This window comes from Empidonax traillii, unplaced genomic scaffold (genome assembly GCF_003031625.1).
Source record: "Empidonax traillii isolate 1590-97213 ecotype Southwest subspecies unplaced genomic scaffold, ASM303162v1 scaffold352:size1026972, whole genome shotgun sequence".
Classification (NCBI taxonomy): domain Eukaryota; kingdom Metazoa; phylum Chordata; class Aves; order Passeriformes; family Tyrannidae; genus Empidonax; species Empidonax traillii.
In genome coordinates, this window is record NW_020955545.1 from 753,311 (window position 1) to 777,735 (window position 24,425).

Here is a 24,425-nt window from a genome sequence, read left to right on the forward strand (position 1 = left end):
AAATGGGACCACACAAAGCTCTACAATCTACAGTTTTGACATTTACCCCTTGCTCTGTTACACTGTACTTGAATATACAAAATTTTTAGCTCACTGAGTAATGCTAAGCACTTTGGATGTCACATTGTACACGACACACAGCAATTTTGGACTGAATATAACATTCAACTTTTTGGGATTTTTGCTTTCTACAGCTCATGTCATAACCTCTTCTGTCTGCTTTACTATACCATAGGCTAAATTATTACGAGATACAATCTTTTCAGCAATGCAAGTTCAGTGAGAACTCACTAAGCTTCAAATCAGTTTTCACCTACAATGTCACAGCTTCAAGACACAACTTGCAAACCTCTCTAAAGGACTAAAATGTTGTGTTGCAGCAGCCTGGTATCATTAGCATAGCCACTGGCAGTGCTAGGTCATGAGCTTTACATTTCTATACGACAGCTTACAATGAAATGCCTTATGAGAAGTGGCTGAGGGAATCAGCAAGAAAGTTTTGAATACCAGTGTTTTTCTGTGATGAAGAACATCTTCATTCTGTTAGACACTGCATTTTTTAAGGCATTGTAAATCATTCTTCCGTGTTAAAGTTAAAAAACTCCATTTTCTAGGAGACAAATACTACAGTAAGACATAGTACAAAATTATTTTCTTTGAGTATTTATGCTTTTCATAGCATTACTTACTCATAGGTACCTCAATCATTCACAGGTGGAAAATTTAAGATAGCAGATAACAAAAAGGGTGATAGATGGTGACAGATTTTTTATAGATTATTTTAAACTTATCAGCATACAGATTTCTAGTAAAATACCACTAGCAGTCATTTTGACAAATGCAGAAAAAAATCCTAATAAATGTTCAATTAAATAGAAACTGTGACTTCTTTGCTTTTACTAGGGACAGTAGTCTAGTCTTGTTCATTCTGAAGCTGAAATTACAGATCACTGCAATCACGGCTCTCCTTCATTATCCCACAGTTGCAGAGTTGGAGTAGGAAATGAAATTGGTCTTACCCCGGTATACATGTCGGTGCTACAGTTGGTACTCATGCCATCAACCAATGCACTCAACTAAACTGCCATGTATCACTTTATCAAGGTAAGGAAATTTACTAGCAAAGTCACTGTTTTTTACTAGTTTAAGCTGGTAAAAATGAACATTTACCCTGCCGCTGATCTAACTTTGTGAGCAATGTCTGCCTGCAGAGAAAAGCCAGTGTAGCTGGAAAGATGTAATTCTACAGGAAAAATGAGGCATTTCTCCATATGAACATCATGTGGGCAGTGGAACCACAAGGAACCCATACTCATTTGGACTGTTTTGAACTTCTGGAGTTCAATTCATCATAATTTGCAGCTCTAATAAGCACACCTAGGAAGTACCCATTAGAAATGCAGCTGCCCTACCAATACGGGTGGGTAAGGATTAGTCATCACCTAAGCTGTGTTTGCACAATTTAGACATGGTGCTTCTCATCTAAGATTATGCAACATTATTAACTTCTCCTGCCTTCAGAAAGCAATTAAAAAAAAAATCCACAAGCAAACAAAAACCCAAATATCTTCTGGGCATGAGGCCTGTGAGCTATTCCGTGACTTATGTCATGCATTATAACCCTGCTTGGGATGGTACTGAAAGGCAAAAGCTAGGTTTTATTAATGCTGTATTCATTTTTCCACACAGCCTCAGGAGAAACACCAGTGACTTTTTTCATAGAAGAGGGTCAGCACTAGGATGTTTATTTTTATTGACTAAATTGATTGATTCATATACTAGTGTAATTCATTTGTTTACTTAGGCATTTCCCTGCAGGCGCACTTAATGGGGAAAATCTCTGCATATATGTATGACTAGCAGAATTTTTTTGACTTTTATGTAATTAGGTTAAGAACTTTCATTTTGTTTGCCTAGCTGTTGTTATACTTATTGTCAGGAATATTATAATGGCCAAGTCTTCAAAAATTACACAGTAAGATTAGGCCTCCAGATCTCTGCAGAACACAAGGATCAAGCAATTAAAGAAAAATATGTAACATTTTATATATTCAAGTACATGCCCCCCAAGGAGTTCTCATTCTTGCAATGGTGGTGCAGAGGCACATGACCTCTGTTAGGCAGCAGCCAGATGTTTACAGAACTGTCACAGGAGGAATTCCTCTTTTTGGTGGGCTCAGGTCCTGCCTGTTGTGGGGCTCTCTTCAGTAGCATGAGGAACACTTGCAGTGGATTAGGCTGGGCATGCTGGCCACTGAACAGACTGGGAATCGATGTGTCACCACTGGGTCTCCCTGCTGAGTCCCCCATCAGAGGGCATCACCTTTGCTGCATCTGTGCAGACTGAAAAGACTTACTGAGGTCCAGGGATCCAAAACCTCTTTGAGAGAGCTTGGCAAAAATAAGATTGTTTTCTTCTTAACACTGGGCTGATGAGGAGGTAAGGCAAGCACCAAACTCCCATGTCCTCTCAACCAGGCTCTGCTAAACACAGGGATGCTGCAGTGTGGGGAACTTGCAGTCCCTGTGCTTAAGGAGTTGATGTTTCAACACTGATGAAAGCTATATTTTTGGATTGCAAACCAAGATTTAGCTGAACAGCTGGCACCCAGATCCCAAGACAAGTTAATGGGATGTGCTGCCTTCCCTCTCTCTGAAATTACCTCACTGATAGCTTTTCATCAGCTTACATGAGAAAGATGTGGTGAAATACCGTATCAAGATGCCAAGCCTTTCTTTACAAAGAAAACAGAAGAAGACTATTAAAATCTATCATGTACAAGTTGATTAATTTGGTGGCTTGATAGTTGAGTTATCCTGTGCCATCTGAAACAGTTTAATAATTGTCTTTAAAGGCAGGGGCAAACTGATCAACTGCAGGCTCCTACGCTGCTGAACTCATCCAGAAACCTTGCACAGGATGACTAAACCAGATGTTATTTGCTTTGAAATTTAAAGGTAACTTTACTTACTGGGTATTTCTTAAGCAAAATGCAGGATGACTGTCTTTGCACACACACATAATCGCTGATTACCTTCAAGATCAACACCAAGATCAATGAGGAATTGCCAAATCTGATACGAAGTTTTAAAAACAGTTTTACAGAAGCAATATTATGAGGTTACAGCTCAACACAACAACACAATAGATGCAATACAAGGCACAGCAAGCATGTCTATTGTAAATCTAAACATTTGTCCTCATTGGAAATGTAAGCTTACTATTTTTGGTATGAATCTCAACCTTTCCTGAAATGTGAATTTCTCAGTCCCAAGTAACTGATAGGGTTTTTTTACTTTTTGCTGTTTGTAATAGATATAATTTCCTGGCCAAATGGAAAACTATGCTATATAGTAAAGTATCATAGCATGAAAAGCAAAAGGATTTATGCAAAGTACACTTTGAGTCCACTGAGCCCAGGAGGAGGATACAGTGGAATTTCAAAGAAGCTAGTGATTTAACAGCGTAACTGTAGTAGGTGAACATGTAAACTCATCAGTAGTGGATGAAATAAAGGCAGGGAGAGCTATGAAAAAAAAGTACATTATTTTAAATCTAAATAAAAACTATGCAAATTTAAGTTACAAAATTCTTATGAGAAGTAAGTACCAGTATGCAAATTTACCCACAGAAGGTAAACTCTTCTAATTGAAGCCTTTGCTAAAATCTCTGAACTTTCTAAATCAAAGTAAGCTTCTTAAAGCATAAGCAAATTCTCAGCCAGTATAAATCTCTCCCACTTCAGCCTAAACTGAATTCCTAGATTGGAATTATCCCCCTGTGGCTAAAGCTAAAGTTATGTTCCCTAACTCCCAGACGTAAGGGACAGTCTCTTACCTGACCTACATTAAGCATAAAACGCACAAAACACTATAAGCTTTCAGAAAGTAACCCTCTCACCTGTATCTGCTTTACGGTAGACCTTTCTGTTAAGTAAAACTGAGCATGTTATTAGTGAACATCTGGGGAAAAATTTGGATCTAAACTTTTAAGTGATGTAAAAAAGGTGGGAATTCTAGATTACTGTAGATTTATGTCTCAGTGGGGATACCTAAAGAAAATTGTAAGCAAGCTGCCAGTTTCCTCGGTGATTGATGCTGGCTTTACCTGCTAGTGCATTGAGAATGGAGACAGACAGCAACTGATTGGTGAAAACTGATCATTTTGGAAGAACTTTATATTTCAGTTCTGGTTTTGGAATAAGTAAATTCTATTGCAGAATAAAATTTCTAAATTCCTAATTCTATAGTCAGAATAACTAAAAGCTATTGTCAGTGAAGGGAAGGTTAGAGACAAGAAAACAGGAGACAAGAAAACCTTAATGATTCTGTGATTCTGTGAAATTTGCCAAGCCAGGCAAGGCTCAGACACATAGATGGTTATCTAAGTTTCCTAAATTTAGATCATCTACACGATTGGATAAATAATATCAAAATCGAATTTAAGACCCTAGTCCAACATCCACCAGATTTCTTATGCCCTTAATTTCAAACATTTACTCAGAAACATTTTAGGTAAATCTCTGTCAGAAGAAATGGGGCTAACGCAAGGTCTCCTTTCAGGTTATGCACTGCCGTGTTCAATAGGGAAAAGAGACGAAAAAAATCACTCCTTTAAGGTGTGATTTTCAGGTTTTGAACCAATAGATGTGAATCTTTCTCTTGTGAAATTTAACTGGTTAACAAAATCTCATTTTTAATACATATCTCAAAGGCATAAGAGAGAATAAAACTACTTGGGTGTATTACTAATGTTTTTATTAACAGATTAGGAAACCTCAGATTAGGAACATTGCGACCTATCCATAGAGAAAAGCCTCAACAAGAGCTGGTCTGATAAAATACCTGTTTAGCTTACATCGATATTTTTACACTGCATAAACACAGGTTTTTTCCTCTCCCTTCTGTATAAAGATATTTTGAATCAAAATACAGCTCTGATAAAGGCAGAGAAAACTTCTATCATTGACAACAACGAGGCCAAGATTTCAGCAGCTTGGCCTAAGCATAGAAATAAAAAACAACACAGTCTTGCATCACTAGCCTGTGCATGGGAACATTTTTTTTTTTTTTATGCTAAAGAAAAATAATAGGAATGGCAAATACTCTAGACAAATTTAAGCAAATGCCACCGACTCCTGCATACTTCACTAGAAAACTAGTTAACAAACAAAACTGATAAATTTATAACTCTTTTCCAGACTCTACTACAGAAGAGTTTCCCATATTTACATGTCACACTAGCCTTGATTACGTAGGAGGATTCAGGAAACTGATCTGAATCAGGTACAGGTGGGACTTTGAAGTGTATTAATAAAACTGCCTTTAATCCAGTGTGGACACTGCTTCAGAATTAAAGCACTTTTAATTTAATTTTGCATATTTCATAAATAAACAAACTGAAATCAAAGAGTCAAATCAAGACTAGGACTACATATGTGATGAGAAGATATAACTTAATCCAATTTTTAAAGACTTCCAAAGCATAGTAAGCAAAACTCTTAATTGCAAAATTCTTTGTCCCGAATAATAGATTCACACGCAGTTTTACTGAGGTGATAATAACTTGCTTTAAAATTATTTTGAATTTTCAACTTCCATGAATAATAGGGTTTCTTTCTATAGAATTCTATGGAAAATATATGGACACTATTTCATGAGCCATAACTCTAACTCCACCTGTCACACAATTGGCTCAGTTTTGTTGCTTAGATAGTATATTGCTACTTTTCCCAATGACATTCAATCTTTCTTTTTCTCAGTGCATTTGATTGCATTAACGTGTTTAGTTAACATTCTATTCCTCCATAGCATGCTTCTGCACTCTGTACAGTTCTGTACTTCTTTACATGAGAAACCAAGCATGTTTCTCAGATTCTGGACTCCACAGGCATTCTCATAGTCACAGATTATAGATTGCCAAATGTTTAAAAAGGCTAGAGATTATGTGTCTGTATCATATAATAATAACACTTGAGATGCTTAATAGGCTGTTTGGACTAGACTTTTATCCTTTGCAAGCAATTGAAATTTAAATTACTGTAAGTTCCATCACTCTCTGAAAGTCTTTGATAGAGGAAACTCACACCTGAGTGCTGGGCACTCTGGCTGTGTGCAGAGGTGGGTGGAAACTAAAGGGTTCTCTGCAATTTTCTTTTTTGTAACAAAAAAAAAGAATAAAAAAAAGGAAATACATTTTATGGAACACTGGAATCACTGGAAGAAGTTGAATCCATAGTGAAAACTCAAGGAAGAAAGGTCCATCAGGTTTTATTAAAACCAAAGACACTGATATGGTCTCTAGAATAGGAAGCTGACGCTTGGCAAGATATTCCAAAGGAAATACAGACTTGCTCTGTGCCTTGTTTGCTTTCTAAAAGATCACTGTCAGAGAGAAGATGCTGTGGCAAATGGACTTTTCATTTGATTCAGACATACTGAAGCAAGTATCCTTTTTTTTTTTCCCAGAAGGATGTTTGTCTTTTAGCAATATTGCTTCTCAGTCCTTGGTTTCCATCTTCTCTATTGTTTACAAACATGGCTGTTGCTACAGCTGCACGATAAATAGCCTTACACATTCCCTGCTTTTCGGTGTGAGGAGATTCATACTCTTTCTCTCCAGCCAGAAGCATGGTATTTAAGTGCCTTCACAATTTATGTGAGGCAATGACTGCCTGCCTGCAATTTGGGCTAGCAATGGAGAAAATAAAAAGTATTTCTCAAATATGAAGTTTTCATATCACATGGATCAATGCAAAGCAATAGAAATAAAAACCACAATGGGAAAATTATTTTGAGGGAACAGAGCATTGTGGAACTGGAAGATTATAGGAAAAATATAAATGAGGCAACATCTATGTTCCTGTACTTCTGTAGGTTTGATAAAAGCTTCCATGGGTTTGGGGAAGTTGAATTGCTCAGATAAAAACAATTTGAAATTCTGATCTCTTAAAAAAAGTATATTTGTAGATACCCAATCCATGACTACTTGTTGACAATTCTGCAACAATGCTTGTTAGTATAGATGTGGAATTGGACAAGAAAGTGGGCTAGTTGATAAACAGCAAGAATGTGAAGTCAGGACATTGCTGCTTGCTTAGTAACAGTTTTGACAGAGCTTGCTAGAAGAACCTGTGTATTTTGGCTTCCAGCATATATAGCACTTTATTATTAATCACGTTTGGCTGCTGGATTCCAGTAATAGCAAACATTGAAAATTGGGGGGGGGGGGGGGGGGGGGAGAGAGATTACATGGAGTTTCTAGCTCTGAAGATGTTATTTGAGTAATATCTTGTCAGGATTAATTCACTAATATGTAAGTGAGTGCTTTCAGATCATTGCAGTGAAGCTGCACTACAAAGGAACTATGTAATTTGTTTTCTCACATCTGAAGCCCATTATTAGTAAAGCAAATAAAGAACATTTTAAATGTCAGGAAAGAATAGAAGTTACAAATAAACAAAATTCTGTCTCAAATCACATGATATATAAAAAAACAGGTTTCCTCACTGCAGAACAGTATTTTCACTCATTCCTAGATTAAAGAATATTTATTCCTCAAACATATTTTCATTAATGATCACTTGAGATTTTTGTAACACAGTGGGCAGTAAACACAAGACCTATTCATCAGTCTCCTGCCAGTAACAGCCAAAGTGGCCTTTCATGCCACCAGTAGACACAAACTCAATGGGTGGATCCTGCCAACTGCAGCATCTGCTTCTAGTGCCTCATCTTCTCGTGCTGCTGTTGGACAGCAATATCCCAGCAGTGACTGATGTTGTTGGGGGCTGTCCTCCTCCAGTATGCATCAATCTATTTTTGAGTCCGTGACACTCACACACTTTCCTTTTAGCCCTTTTTTGTCTTCTGTAATCTCTTCTTGTTCTCCTTGTATTTCTTTCTTCCTCCAGCCCTTTCTGCTCAGAGGGGTTGAAGGTTTGGTTATGGTTGGACTAGCACCTGCCTCTAAAGAGGGAAAGACAGCTGATGTGGTTTAAACAGGACTTAATTAAAACTTTTTAGCTCCTTCCTGCACGGTCTAGTGACAGCTTATGTGCTCACTGCCTCACTGAGAAATACTTGAAGAATAATTGGCCCCAGGAGAGTCATATACTGGTGCCTTGAGATTCCCCCTTCACACTGAGTAATTCCCTTTGTTATCTTCCCACTGCTGATGTTAACTAGCAGAACAAGCACTGAACTGGAATGTTTCTGGAATATTTTTCTTTGTGAATCCCTTTTTCCTGTCTGTTTTTTCAAAGTGATTTGTTTTGGTGGTGTTGTTGTGGGTTTTTTTGTTTTGTTTTGTTTTGTTGTGAGAAATATTCTCACAATGCTCTGAGCAAGGAGAGAATGTGGAGGTGAGACTTGCACTCTTCAGAATCCCTGTGCTGTAAATTTGGATCAAAACTGTAGGTAAGAATTGAATCTCCAAAGAAAACTGTGTCCATCTCTGCTATAGCTTGGTATACCCCTGTAGTGCAGAGATGTTCAGTCTTAGTTCAGAACTGCTGCACTGGTGAAAAGCTGTATGTGGCCAAATCAGCCCCCTTTTTCCCTCAGTACATTTTGTTTTGCTCATATAATGGTGGAACTACAAAACAAAAGGCCCTACCTGGAGGGCTTTGCCTGTTTGGAGCACATAGAATCAGAATCAACTGAGTTGGAAAAGACCTCTGAGATCAAGTCCAACCCTTGATCCAACACCGCCGTGGTTACCAGAACACTGTACTAAGTGCCACATCCAGTCTCATCTTAAAAACCTCCAGGGACGGTGAATCCACCACTCCCTTGGGCAGCCCTTTCCAATGTCTGATTATTGCCTCTCTAAAACATTTCCTCCTAATATCCAATGTAAACCTCCCCTGGCACAGCACTAAAACCATGCCCTCTTGTCCTACTGCTGGTTGCCTGGGAGAAGAGACCGACGCCCTCCTGGCTACAGCCTCATGGAGTATTATCTGTGAAAATATTTCAGGCTGAGATCATCAGTTCGTCAGGCGGAGAATGCCTGAATCTGAAATCAAAGTTTTACTGTTGATTTAAATAAAATGCTGCGGAGGTTTCATTAGGTTTAACTCTTTACTACTTCTTCTGAAAAGCAGATCACCAAATAGTCCAGAAGATGATGCATGTTTATGTTTACTGTTCTTGTGTGAATCTGGGCAATCACCCTCATGAGAAAACCCACAGGTACTCTGTGGATTAAATATTATAACCTAATCTCCCAATTTTTCATTTTCATTAGATTTTGGTAATTCAAAACTGTAAATGCACTAGATTTCTTGAAAAACTGTTTCTGAACAACAAAATATAAAATATAGTATACCTCAAAAAACAGAGAATTGCACCCACTTTGGATGATGACATTTCTTTCCTGAAGAAAACAAAACTTTAGTACTTACAATCTTCTGAGTACACTTCTAACCAATGTACGTATTGCAGAGAACAGCACTGCTTCAGGTCATTTTATTTTAAATCTTTTGTGTCTAGGAAAAATTTTTGAAAATACTTGTGGAAGAGAAAAGGGATGTAAGGTCAGAGAGGTTAGATAGTGGTGTGCTTTATCTAATATTCTATTTCCAGTACAGGTTGCTGCCAATTTGGTGTTCATTGCAGCAAGAAATCCTGCAGTAGAAAATAATGGAATATTTTCTCATGCTATTAAAATCTAGCTTGTGAAAATTAGTACATTCTTTGAAATCTGAGCCTTGTATATGATATTAGATTTTTTGGGTTTACTTGTGTTACCTGATGTTCTTGTTACCCCAGTAAAGTTCCTGTCTCTTGAATACAGCTTCAGCTACGTTCTTCGGAAATGAATTCACACAGTGTGCAATTACACAGTTGAAAAAAAATCTATTTCCTTTTTCAGTTATAAATGCATTATCTTTTGACTAAGTGGATGCTTCTTTGTTTATATCTGATGAGAAGAAGCAATTCTATTAGTTCTATCCACCTTCCTAATTTTTTTTTCTGTGTATGTTCATTCCATTTCCTCATACTTATGTCCGGTTTAAAGTACAGTATTAATCTATCTTCGTAACAGTATTTTTCCATTCTAAGAGTCTTTGTCATCAGGTCTTGCCTTCTTCTGTTTTTGCTATGTCATCCCTGGGGACATAAAACCTCTATAATAAATCATAATGACAAAATATAAATTAATTTAGCATGCATTTGCACGCAGTAATCTGCTTCCTCTAAGACTCTTGGTATTTCTTGAACTGACTTACAGTTCATTCAGTCAGCTGTCAATTTTTTTTAACAGTGTTTTTTCCAAAAGTATTTTGGTTTTGTGTCTCACACATTTTCTTTGGACAAAAACTTTCCTATACATGTTAGTATTTCAGATCAAATTGATTTTGTTATCAGTAAGAATGGAGTTTGGTTACAGACAGAAGGTTTCCTTTCCCTTACAGGGTTGGACCTCACCTTCCTATTGGTAAGGCTTAAAATAGTTATACAAGAGTTCAGTGGCTTGTGAAACAGCTATATTTTACTTTGTGTTTTAAATAGGAACTACACTTAAGTCCCAAGGAAGTAGTATGCAACCCTCTTCAAATTGCTCTAGAACAGATTTTCTCTAATAAATGTGATTTACACACATGTATATAGATAAGTGAAATACAAGTATTTCGTTTGAATGAGCTGGGACATTTTGATGACTTGCAGAACTCATGTCATCCAGAATTCATATTCATAAAATATATGTTACATATGTTTTAGCTTAAGGCTTGCTAGGGAACTGCTCAGAAGTATGGGGGAAAACATGAAGAAGAAAGTCTTGACCTCTCTGGACTCTGTTATTACTAGTTGCTTAACCTTCCTCCCCTTTTGCAGTTCAGAAGATACAGCCCTTGTGTTGCTTATTTTTTGTGAACTTTGATATGGCTACAGCTAGATGTCCACAGGAAACACACAAAAAAGTTAAGATAAAGAAGACAAAACTACACAGTATTCCTTCCCACCAATTAGAAAGGGAGAATAACTGAGATTAGACATCTAGGCGTTTAACATTTTGTGAGATAAATACCAGACTGGGACTCTGGCACTATCAGTGTCTGGAAAATGAAAACCACTTGGGGGTAGGAATCCAGAAAGGATATATGGATACTCTGGCCTCTATGGTATGTTCTGGCACAGTGCTGTAAAGACAGTTTTCACCATAAAATGGCAAATAATGGACCATGGCAGGAGGAGAAGGGTGTCTAATGCTTGTGGTGCGTGCCTAAGACTACTGGGAAGGGATGAACCTCATCTTGCTGGCAATGGTCTCCAACAACGTGGTTACTCTCAGTACCAGGTGCAGATGAGATGGTTGCCAATGGCTGTGGCAGTAGTGTGTGGGGGATCTCCAGTCCAAAGTGAGTTTAATTTTGCGTGTTGCTTAGAGCAGCAGTACTGCAGCTGTGTTCAGGCAGTCATAGAAAGGTTAGTCTGTCAGGGAAGAGAGACAGACGCCTCACATGAGATACTGATTGTGGCACAGATGAGTGAGAGATACCGTGAACAGTAACAGGGATTTGAAAGGCAAATGCTGAGAGCTGTTGGGATAGTTTTGGTACCTGAAACCATTGTCCAGAGAAGGTCAACAAAGCTGGTGGAGGGTCTGGAGCACAAATCTTATGAGGAGCAGCTGAGGAAGCTGGGGTTGTTTAGCCTGGGAAAGAAAAGGCTCAGGGATGACTTTACTGCTCTCTACAACTGCATCAAAGAAGGCTGTAGCCAGGTGGGGGGTTCACCTCTCCTCACAGGCAGCTAGCAACAGGACAAGAGGACACAGTGTTAATATGCACCAGGGTAGGTTTAGGTTGGACATTAGGAAGAATTTCTTCACAGAAGGGGTGATTACATATTGGAATGGGCTTCTCAGGGAGGTGGTGGAGTCACCGTCCCTGAAGGTGTTTAAGGGAAGACTGGATGTGGCACTTAGTGGCATGGTCTAGTTGATAGTGTGGTGTTTAGTCATAGGTTGGACTTGATCTCAGAGGTCTTTTCTAACCTAATTGATTCTGCGATTGTGTGTATACCTGAGGGTATGGCAATATCCAAAGGTCCTGCAGCCCAGAGTCCCTGAAGTGTGCTAAAGTCACTAAGTGTCATGGAGTTACCTGGTATCATCTCTTTCCTACTCTTTACTTTTCCTATTTTTGCTCTGTCTCCTGAGAGTCTGGTTTAGTCCAGCAAAAGAACTTCATCCTTTTCTTTCCTGAGTGAGAGCCTGGAGTAAAAGAGTAAAGGAGAAACAAGTTTTTCAGTAGCATAATGCTTTGCCAGGTCATGGAGTGGCTGCTAAAGCCGTGTTGTCTGGCTTTACTTTCGAAACAGCTCAGTCTTCCACAGGAGTCAGAGACAAAGGCTGCATTTTCTGTTACTTTGTCCAATTTTTTTTCCTCCAGCTCTGTTTGTGCTCCCATAAGGGAGACGGGATCAGAGTTCAGAAGTAGAGTCATTATTTTTTCCTCATAGTGATATTTCTAAAGATGTTCATAACGTTTTAAATACTGTGCAAGAAGTTTCTCAAACAGGGTTTCACAGCCTTCCCCTGCATACAACTTAGGGATACATGAAAATGTAGTCACTTAGAGGAAGAAGCTTTGTATTTAAGTGTTGTGTATTCTTTTTCACCCTAGGCAGATCCAGTCAGTGGATGTCAGTTCCTGAATCTGGGAAAAAAAAAAATTCTTTTGATTAGATGGATATAATTAATTTCAAAAGGAAATAATAAATTTGTAAGCCAAAGTCTGTAGAACAGATCAGCAGAAAATAACACTCCTCTTTGAAGAACAAGAGATAGTGCTCAGCCATGCCCTGGGGTCTTGAAGACCACTAGAAAATCTGAACTGAGATTCTCACCTCTCTGAAGTTAACTGGACTGATTTTCAGTGACCAAAGTAAAGCCAGGGTTTTACACCAAAGTTCAAGATCTTAGGAGAAAACCTAAGGGGAAATAAATCAAAATTAATAAAAATTAAAAAGACCAAAGGCATACAGTTAATTTTGTGTGTATTGGGAATGCTGTGTGGGTTTCCTAATGAGACTAAAACTGAGCAGAATCATAAGTATTTGTTGGATTTAAGCCTAATGGTAGAGCTGGTGTTTCGGATAACCATAAAAAACATAGCATAAGGAAGGCATTGGATTAAAATAGTAGGGTCGCATATGACTAATAACTTATTTGACCTTTTCAGGGTTTAAATACAGAACTCAAATCAAATAAAATGGTTGGTTAATAATTAGAGATGCCCAAATGTGGCAAAGTCAATTAGATTATTTTTATTTATACATTTGAAGGAGCGAGAGGTTGAAGAACTAGTTACAAAACTGACTTGGTCTTCTAGGGGAAACCCATGCTAAACCTGATCTGTCTTCAATAACTGAGAATGTTTTTTGTTTCCTACCCTCTCGAGATTTGGTTAATATTAATGCAAGATGTGAAAGGAAATTCTGTGCTTCACATTTTAGTAGCTTTTAGCCTTGCAAGAGAAGGGATAGAAAATGAGATACAGAAGATTTTGTTTGAAAACTTACTGCAAAACTTAAGGCTTTTACAGTCCTTCAAACGCTTGTGCACTTGCTTTATGCACATTGATATAATATTGTGAAGCTCATTTTCAAGATAGAGGGTTAAAATTGCACTGGTGTAAATTCCATGATTTCAAGTTCAAGAGAATGTGTCTTTTGTGCAGTTAGATAATAAATTATGGTTAGCTACACAGCATTCCTCAGTCATTACAGAAATCCTCAATCAATACAAAAGTGAGTTTGTAATTAAAACCACGATGCCTCTGAAGTTAGCTATTATAGATAAGGACATTTTATGACAGAAAAACCCTAATTTTTTCATTGATTTGCAAAGCTCCACTCTGTGGGTGTCCGTATGCCACTGATGGGAGTTAAAGGCAGCAGACAGCACACGGACCAGCTGGCCCGCAGGAGCTGCTGTTCCAGCCCCGGGGTAAGCCCTTTACCGGTTAAGCAGGTAGGAGCACATTGCAGCCAAAACCACCCTCAGCAAAGCATTGCTGCTGCTGGGCCCCGAGGAGATCAGGCAGTCAAAGTGAGACTTGCAAGTCTGTCATGAGGGGTCCTTGGGGGTTATGGCCTTTCACTTGTGAAATCACAGCAATGTTAATCAAGCAGAACAACTGTGTTTTAAAATCGTTTCCCAGTTATTTGGACATCTGATCCTAACCCATTGTTCAAAATAATACATAAAGGATGGGGATTTTAGTGGAAAAGTATCCTAGCACATCTGTCTGATAACTAAGAACTGACGAACATAGCAGCTGGTACATAGGGCACTAAATCTGGATCATTCAGCCATCAAACTGGGAGCGCCTAGTACTCACTGGACTGGGTGCACCAGGCTTTTCCACCCTGGCTGCAGGGCTCTGCTGGACAAGGGAAGAAGGCATGTGGTCCAGGCAGCAGGGCGGGTATGGCTGTGGAGCCTGCCCTTCCTGAGAGGCACCCCAGGGGACCCGTGGGGATACACTGGTCGTTACACCGGTGGGTTCACGAGTGAGCAAACCGGCAGGTACGCTGCCAGGTACACGGGCAGACACACGGTGGGTAAAGGGGCAGGGACATGGGTGAGCAAACTGGCAGGTACACAGCTGGCTACGTCAGGACCATTTCCAGCGATGTCGGGCTATCTATGACGCTCTGCGGCTGCCGCTACCCCCAGAACCCAGACAGGTCCGGTTTCACCTCAAAGTGCCCGTCGTTGCCCTGACGAACACCCTGCGGCCCCCGCTGTCCGGGCAGCGCCATCCGCCCCCTCCACAGCACCCGCCGGCGCCAGGACGGTCCTGACCCCCGGCCGTGCCTGCGGGAGGCTGCGGGGCGAGGGCGCGGGTGCCGCCGGCGGGCCCGGCCCGGTTGCCGCGGTGATGACGGGCAGCCGCCCCTGCCCGTGCCCCCGCCCCGCAAACATGGCAGCGGCGGCGGCGGCTCCGGCGGGCAGCGGCGGCAGGTGAGGAACGGCGCGGCGGGGAGGGGAGGCGGGGCCCCGGCCCAGCCCGGCCCGGCCCGGCCCTGCCCTGCCCTGCCCTGCCCCGCCCCGCCCGCCGTGGACGAACCGTCCGTGCTGCCGGCTCCATCCGCAGGCCGGCGGTGAGGGGCGGGCTCCCGGCGCCGCCAGCAGCTCCTCCCTCCTCCCGGCCCGGGAGCCCCCGGCGGGGTGACAGCCCTGCCGAGCGCAGCCGCCCCGGCCGGGGCTGCGGAGGCAACGCCGCTCCCCGTCGGCCCGCTCGCTGCCGGGACCAGCGGGGCGGGATCCGCCGCCCCCGCGCCCGCCATGTGGAAGCTCAACAAGAGCAGCAAAGTTCTGCTGGACGACTCGCCCGAGGAGGAGGAGACTCATCCCCGCGGGCCGCCGCCCGCCGCCGCCGCCGCCTTCGCGGCCCCCCAGGTAGGAGCGCGGAGCCCGGCGCGGAGGGTCGTGAGGCTCGGCCCCGCTCTCGCTGCCCTCCTCTCCGGCGGCATGAGTAATCACTTTTCCCACTTTGGATGTGCCGGCAGCCTGGCCCTGGTCGGAGCTGGCGGTGTTTGCGCGGATCGTGCGACTGTCACCCGATTTTTGGGGGTGCTGACTGGCTTGTCCACCTCTGTTTCCTTCCCGCAGCCGGCCTCTGGCATTGCTGGGACTTGCTGTCCTTCATTCCAGTGGCTTCATACCACACGGTACTTTCTCTCCCGGCCCTAGCCAGGGGCATTGCAACCCATCTGTACAGCACAATACATTAAACAGGGATGTTTAAGAACTTACCTTCATTGACTCATTTGTGTAGAGCACTGGTGTTTTGGCACGACTGCTTTTTTTTTTTTAAATGGTTTCAATAATAGTAGTTGGCTATCTTTAAACATCCTATGTTGTTTGAATGCCTTCATTGTTAAATAATGAGTTAAATACCAAGTGACCTTCTCAAAGTATTGGTTGCCAAACAAATACAACCTGAAAGGAAGGGTATCCACTGAGTATCAGGCAAAACAAGTAAAAAAACGTTTGTTGACTTGCTTTCAAAAACTTACAGCAATTAGACATCTTGCCAGCTCAGAAGCCTGTTACGCTGCCTGATGCAGCTTTGTTGCTGAACTGATCTTCTGTTGCCACAGAGTATCTTTAGATGTTGTATGAGAGGTTGCAGGACATCTGCATATCTGAAGTAAGCAGTTGCCCGGGGTTGCAAACCAGTGAGGTTTCTATTCAAAGGAGGGTACAAAAGCCCACTGAACTTCCCACCCCATGTTTGTCTTGCCTAGCTTGCTGGAAGAGCTGGAGTGTGTCTGGATAACCTACTCTCTCCTTGAGTTCCTGGTTGACAAGTGCTATGGGTTGTCAACAAGTGTGGCTACTGCTGAAGAGCAGCCTCTCCCAGTAACAGCAGTTATCCTCTCCATCTTCCAGTAGACAAAATCACCGTTTTAGCCTTGCCTTGCCCCTTCCCCTGCACTATAAACAGAAGAGCCCTAGCCCTCGCTATTAGTTTGACAGCAGCTGTGAAGATTCATATGGATGAATAGGATCCTGTGGGAGAAGAACACATGCATTTTGGAGACCCCCTTCAGGGGAGGAAGGGGGATTGAGGGGTTGGAGGCAATCTGAAGTATCTCCCACAAACTCTCCTGCAACACTTAACCTCTCTCTCCTACAGATCCTATATGCAGGTGCTTGGAAACTTCCACTGTTTTTCCTTAATCTGTTGGCTTGTGCTGTTGTAGCCCTCCTAGACTTGCTTAGCTCCTGAAAATCCTCCTCAAACACCAAAGGTCACTGAAAGCTTCCAGTAAATCCAACTGACTCTTCACTACTTCTCTTCTCTACCACAAATGCTCCAAGCCCCCTTTTAGACTCCTGACTGTAGCCTCCCAGTCAGAAGATGATTCTTCAGACTTCTACCCAGAGAATTCTCCCAATCCTCTACTTAACAACAGAGGCTGGAGTTTGCTCTTTTTTTTTTTTTTTTTTTTTTTTTCCCTGTCCAGTCCAATTGTCTTTTCCTATCCTGGGCCTCTGTTCCTTTAGTAGCAATCTCAGGCTATAATGGTGATGACGATTTCTGGTGCAAATGGTTTGAATTTTCATCAATTTTAAGAAAAATCCTTTTCAACTCCCAATGGCACTGGAATAAAAGAAGCTGATTTTGGTATTGGAGGTGGAAGATGAAACATAAATTATTCTAAGTCACTAAATGAAATATTCTTGAAGATTAAGGATTCAGTAAGGTTAGTACCACTGTAGTGTAGCTTGGCACAGAGAATGGAGTGAAGACCATAAGCTATTAGTTTTTTTGCCAGTTAAAATCAAAATCTCTTGAAAGAAATGCAGCACCCCTCCCAAAATATTTAAATGTATCTATTTTAGAGTTTATGTGTACTTTAAGGAAGGCTAGATTGTATGGAAAACTATTACCACTTGATTAACATTGTAATTCTTATGATCAAGGCAGCTTCTAGGTCAGCCATAGGTACAGTGTGTCTAAAACAGCTTAGACACGTGTCAGGGGGAAAGTGTGCGGTAACCAAGTGCGCTTGTTCAGCTTGTTGTAGCTGGTCTGGTACAAGTGCCCTGCTTTTAGTGTTTGACATTTTGGATGTTTCATCAGAACCTGTCTTTTCTCCCAGTAATATGATTTTGAGGCACCGAAATCCGGTAATGTGGCGGGGGATTTGGTAGTAGTCTGCACTTGGCCCCTGCTGCGTCCTGACACGCAGCACCCAGCTCCCTGACTTTGGAGGACAGTAGTCCCATCGGATCTTGGAGGAATTATTGGGACAGTTCTTGTGGTACCCTAGCTGTGCATGAGAATGTCCCAGTCTTCCTCAGCTCTGTTGTTGCGGTACAGCCTGCTGTGAATGAAAGATTACCTCATCAAGAAGAATAGAATCCAGGACTTCACTAAATTTTTTTCTTTAGGGCCAAAATCCAGATAATTAGCTTGAGTGCTTTTGAGTAAATTAAGAAGCCCAGCATTAGATTTCATGCGACAGAAAGTTGACTGTTAGATTTCATGTCCTCCAGATTCTTTTCTGATAAATCATAAAAGAGAAGATGAACCGGAGTCATCCTATTTTGACTATGATTTATGACATCTTGTTTTTCCCAGCAACTGTCTTTTGTCTTTATTTTCAGTTTTAATAAGCAAGTGGCAAGAAAATCCTTAAGCTTCTACCATTCATGCTATACCTCAAAGACAAGAAATTGATAGTGACATCTATGTCATTAAAGCAGACCAGGTTGCAAGTATTCCAGTGTAATGAAATGTTGGTGCTGTATGTTGTTTCTTTAGAGCGGAGAAAGAGTGAAGGGCTTCTCACTGTGCAACCTAATAATTAGGACATTGCATTAGCAGACAGCACCAAAATTTAGGCTACTGTAAGTTAAAAATAAATTTAAAAAAACCTTAACACAAAAAAACCCTTTGTTACTCTAGAGCAATTTTAATCATCCTATTTAGATATGGAAGCCTGATCTGGGCTTACTCAAGCAGACACTTGAATTTGTAGAAGTTCATAGTTCTTAAATAGAAAAGCTTAGTTTGATCTGTAAAGAGAAATTTTGACAGTTCTGGTTTTGTGTTATATGGAGTGGTTTGATTTTGTTCCAGGGGAGAACAAAAACAAATTTTAGAACATGAAAATTGCAAGGGAGGGAACTGTCAGCCTCTGGCCACTTTTTAGCAAAAGTTTCTGCATACATTCAAGTACTTTGAATTGTTAAGACTTATTTAAAATAGTAGGGTGTTTCCTGAGATAAGAAAGACGAGTAAAGTTTGAAACAGTACTTGTGTAAATAAATGTGTGGATTATTGTTTGTTGTTTTTTTTTTTTTCAAACCAGACAGTTTTAGACTGAATCTTAGAAGTTAATTTTAATTTATGCTTTGAAGCATAAGTATTTTTAATTTATGTAATGAAGGTGCTTTGTTCACTTAGGTTATAATTAACGCATGAAGGCAACTTAACATGCATAAATAGTAGACACATATAAAATGAAATTAATGTGCTTTTTGTGTGTCTTTCTGAAAATATGCTAGAAATGTACATTGTGGTGCCAAACTTGCGTCCAGTTTGTAATATAGTCATTATGTTTCGAACTGTAGTTGTATTTTTGGAAAGGAAAAAATGCTGGGTTTTGACTTCTGGAAGGCACTGTTGTGGCAGTTGTTCTAAGTTCTCCTTGATTCAGTCCTGCTGTCATCTAATCAGTGCTCAGAGATGTCAATGCTCTGTCAATATCACATGTAACTCTGACGTAAAATGGCACTCAAGTTCAAAACACATCTATATATTAGGGCAGTGGATGGGTATCAGGCTGGTCTATATTATCTAATGCAATTCTATCTTTCATGTAAAAATATATCAGGACCTTAGCCTTGATCTGTTCTCTCTGATTGTATTTTTTGTTATGTTCAAAGAGAATATGTGCAAAAACATGTTTTATGCTGAATTTTGTTTAGACTTGCTCAGGTTGTTTGAAAGTTGGCTGTACAGAAATTTAGTTATATATTTTAATGAAGATGTTAAAGTCTTTGGTACAATTTTAATATGGGCTTTCATCTTGGAATGAGCTGAACTCAGACAGGCCCTGCAGGAATGGGTGGGAGCTGAGGAGCATTTCTTATGTTCCACTAATATGTAGAATAAGGGTACTTTTTAATTAAAAAAAAAATAAAGCAATCAGTGTTAATCCAGCTAATGTGCTTCCTTCACTTTCTAGCCATTTCAGGCTAGAAAGTATCTCAGGCTTTGCCTGCAGTACTCTAATAATTCTGCCATACCTTCTCCTCTCTGCTAGTCTGTTTTTTCTTTTCATTGGAGTTGTTCTTGTGACATTTCAGTGATATTTTTCCTGGCTAAAATCCGTCACCTGTATTCTGTCATCATTCTCGAATGTTAGATTGTAGGACTGTCAGCAAAGACTTTCCTCAGTGTTTCCTTGGCTTGCCTTTCTTGCTTTTCCTCCTTCTTGTCACACGCTGTCTTTCAGCAGCTTCTGGAGTGGGTCCTGTTTCCTTACAATCTTCCTGGACTCTGTAGAGCTGACAGTGCCTTTTGGGGCTTTAGGCTTTCTTCTTTTTTTGAATCCTTTTCTTTTCTAAGGTACTTCAATTTTTTATTTATACTGCAATTTTTTACAGTTGAGTGGGATCACATATGCTTCTCATCTCTTATCCCCTCTCTGTTGGCTTATTCTGACTCTTTAAAGTTCACAAAACACATATTGCCTGGTTGATGTCCTACTAGAGATGCCATCAGCATGTATCTTTTTCTTTCAGTCAAGCCTATAAGGTGAAGGTTGTCGTGATTTTTATTTATTGTGCAAAAGAGAATGTGTGTCCTGGACTTTGCTGTTGTTCTCTATGAAGTCATCATCAGGTCTGCTTTTGTAGTATTTTTTAGAATTATTATTATTATTTTTCTTTCTGTCTAGACAGATGAAATTCTTGTGCAGACCCTTGCTTCCCATCCTGATGGTGATTACTTCCTCTGCAGCTTCTAATACCTATGCTGTGTTTTCCCATCTCCTAGCCCCTGCAAATCCCATTGGTGGTATTAATGTTGTTGCTTATGGCATAAAGCTTAAGTTCTCCTCATCCTTCAGATTCCATTTCTTCAGCTGGCCTGCCCTTATTTCAGGAAATTTACATTTAAATCTCTGTCCTTGCTTTCAAGGTTTTTCTTAGTACAGGCCCTTCCTCTCCCCTGTTTTTCATTTTTATCACTTGTATCTTTCCTCGAGCCAGTTCTGCTTTACTGGCTCTGATTGCCTCTGTTTGCCAGTAGCTGCCTTGTCTGCCTTCCTCCCCTCCAGCCTAACACAGAATTATCCACTTTCACCGATCCACAAAACCACTATCATCTTCTCCTCCACATCATTGCCTGAGATCCGCTTTCCCTAATTTATTTGTTTTATCTTCATGGAGCTTTGTGAGGTTTCTGGAGCCATACTCTCCTACTGGTGCTGAACTTCCTACCATCAATATACAAACTCAAATATAATGGGTTTTGAGAAAGAATGAATCATTTTAATTATTTACTGGTAACATAGGTTTATAATTTTCCCCCTCGCTTTTATGGACACTCTTTACCAGGTTGTGTGAGGACATCCATAACATAAGCAGAGTTAGTAAAAGTTATTGAACACTTTACTGGGTAGACTGTCCTTCAGTTCTGTCGTCATCAGAGGTACATTTCTAACAGGTTTTGCCGCTGGCTCTTTGTGAGGAGCTCCGGGACAGGTCTGCGTTAACACCCCAATGTTGATGAAAGCCACATGTCAAAAGGAAGCGATGCATGTGCTGGTAAACACTGTACCAAAAAAGGATGCATTCAGCCTGTCTTGCAGAAATTATACTAGGAAAATATGGCCATTAGTCATGCAAGACATTTATTAAAGACATGTAATTTAATGGCAAACTCCATGGCTGAATAAAAATTGTATGTCAGCTATTGTCTTTTGAATTAGCATCTGTTGGTTTGTTTTCTGGATCATGGAAAAGCAAATATAAGCTTTTACTATGGCTAAGTTGTCAAAAATAATTGACAAATTTTTAATCAGGAATTTCTATAAAATTGAAAATTTCGCTGGAGTAGTTGAATTGTTGCAGAAATTGAATTAAAATTGATTATGTGACCTTCTTTGTTTCAGCTTTGACATTTTGGTCTTAATATGGATGTTTTAATTTTGTGAAACATATTTGAAATATTTTAAATTAGGCAAAACTAAATTCTTAATGACATATAAGCTTTTCTCATATTTTCAAGGTGTTCAATCTTTAATATTCTTCCAAAAATATTTCAGAGAAGTAAAGTCTGAATAAGATGTGTTATAACCAAGTTCTACAGATATGCACAGTGATCTGAACAATTAATAGAATAACCTTGTGTATTGATGGAAGAACAGAGAGAATAGGAGTCTGGTGTTCCGATGTTTCTGTTCATAGTGACAATAAAATGCAGAGCTACAGAAGTATTCTTATGTAAATACTTACATTCTGAAATTAATCTTCTCTGATACCTTTGGCCATTTATATCAATTGGCAGTAAAAGTATGGAAATAATTTCAATATTCTGTTTTAAAATGTAATGGAATGTGAAACAATAACTGAAGTGATTGAATAAAACAGCGTTTGTGAAAATGCTAAACAAATTCTTAACAGCTGTGGATGCTGAAGGAAAGAGCATCATCTTTATTATTAATACTGAATAAATTAAATTTTTTTGAAATATGGAAACCAGTTTTTCTATGCTTTCACCTCCCAGTTGGTCTGGGGACTAACAGGTACTTATGAAAGACTAGAAGATGGAAGAGTTTTTAATTATGTCTTACAGGTTGCCTTCTGTAGCTGAAGTAGTCACACAGACTTTAAAGTTAGTGGAGTGAAATAAGTTCTTCTAGAAAGGGTCTGATGAATTATATTTTAAAAGCCTATTTCCAGATTAGTGTTGTCTACTAAATATATTCATAAAATAAAGTATAATTCTTTAACATAGTTAGATATTCACATTTTCTTTTTTTTTAAAAATTTTCAGTTTGGCTGAAGACTGTCAGAGGAGACTTGCAGGATAGGAGTTAGTCACTATTTAGTTACAGTGGCATTTTAAATGATTCATTGTCATAATATAAATGTTTTTTCTAAGTGTAGTGAGCACTCTGGAGTGGAAAAGTATTGTTTATAGAAGAAAGAAAATTGAATTTTAAAATGCCAAATTACTCTTGAGCAAGACTTTAGAAATGCCTAGGTGAATACTTCTCACTGGTGACATTAACAGGTAATTTTCAATTTATACCACCTGCCCAGTTGGCTTGTTTGATTCACTCGCTTGCCTTAGGGACATACAAATGGAAGATTGAGATCTAGCAGTAGATGAAATATGGACAAAGCTGATCAAATTATCTTGATCTCAGTCTAGGCTATCTCTGCCAAAAAGGAGCAGAGGCGATTTATGGTTCAGCATTGGAGGTACATCTGAACACATAGCTTCATGTCTGAGAAGAAAGCTGTGTATGACTGGGTAATGCAACCTTTTATTTGTTAAAATTGCAAGCTTTGTTTTTCTTTAAAGGCATGTTTAGTTTTGTGTGGGTGTTCAGGTACAGTTCAGCTTTGTTTTTCAGCTGTGTTGAAGGAATATGTGTAGTTGTTTCAGTGCCCATTCATTTGATTATTGTTGCATCAATTTCCTGACACAGAAAGCTTATATCCATGCATTGAATTTTTTCAGGTGTATGTTATAGGTGCAGCAAGGAAAATGAGGCCAAATACCACAGATCTTCTGCTGATAACTTTCTTCTTACTTATGTTTGAGTGTACATGTCTTTGGATTTGACTCAGTTCTAAACTTAGATAAGCAGAGTGACTTTTGCATTAATAATCAGCTTTAGTCTTGTTCGTTTCATTTTACACTATAATAGTAAGATCCTTCTCAAACCCAAGGAAATATTTTCTTTTGTTAGCTGTATTTTAGGATGGTGATCTGGCAGTGTGATCTCCTCTTCCCAATCTGTGCTGTTTCTGGTTAGGCTGTGTATATACAGTTGTTCAACTGTTTGGTTTGTAATCAGTGGTTTTGGAATCTTTCCAGCTTCAGAGGTTAACTTTCATGTTTGTGATTTCCTGTGTGACTTTTTTTACCTATTTTTTTTTTTAACCTTCCCCTTTCCTATCTCTAAATTACTTAGTAGGGTTTGTGGAGCACTGGGGATTATGTTAAAATCTTCTCTGAAATGTATCTCTTGAGGTATATCTCTTTGTTTGGGGATTTTTTTCCCACTTAAATGATACATTTGTGGTACATAATCTAATTCGCACTCACAGGCACGATAACCTAGACTTTATATTACACTCAGTCCTTGGTGTGATGTGATGATAGGCAGAGGGGATTCAGTAAGTCAGTAGAAGGGAGCCCCCGGTGGTCCAGGGGAAAATTCACTGCACTGTCACTGCAGAGACCCGGGTTCGATTCCCGGTCGGGGCCCCTCCCTGGGCAGATGGAGCTCGTTAGCCCGTAAGGCAATCCATCTACGTCCTGAGGACCTCGCTGCCACCGTCCAAGCGTCCTTGGCCCCGGCAGATGAACCTCAGGATTAAAGGGTGGGCTCAGTTCTGCGCACACTGTGTCTCACCTAAAAAATCCAATGCGCAGGCTGGAAGGTGGAAAGACCTTCCCCGGTTCTTCGTTCGCGAAGAGACTGGCCATCATCAGAAGGGTGAGAATTTGCACCAAAAGGACCTACTCTTTTAGTAGTATCTTGTTTACTCTTATCTGTGCTCAGCTCTGACAGTGAGTGTGTGCGTGTACCATAGGAAGGTTCCACAACTGGGTAGAAATAATCAATAATGTACCATTTTATGTACTAGAGCAAAAGAAGGGCATACAGGGCGAGATGATGCTATTATTTGTCTTAACTCTTTA

General features: G+C 40.1%; 1 protein-coding gene and 1 long non-coding RNA gene across 2 annotated transcripts in view; one reads left to right on the plus strand and one right to left on the minus strand.

The window, feature by feature from the left end:
* Positions 1 to 12,582: 12,582 nt before the first annotated feature.
* Positions 12,583 to 14,915, minus strand: LOC114061715. The gene is made up of 3 exons (XR_003572189.1): positions 14,716 to 14,915; positions 12,859 to 12,942; positions 12,583 to 12,668 (listed from the first exon to the last, which is right to left on the minus strand). It is a non-coding gene; the product is annotated as an uncharacterized LOC114061715 (long non-coding RNA).
* Positions 14,916 to 15,061: 146 nt separating this feature from the next.
* TDRP (testis development related protein) overlaps positions 15,062 to 24,425 on the plus strand; it is a 28,955-nt gene continuing 19,591 nt past the window's right edge. The window contains exon 1 of the mRNA XM_027892441.1: positions 15,062 to 15,418. Coding sequence (XP_027748242.1) covers positions 15,305 to 15,418 — 114 coding nt within the window. The 5' untranslated portion in view covers positions 15,062 to 15,304. The remainder of the gene's footprint in view (positions 15,419 to 24,425) is intronic.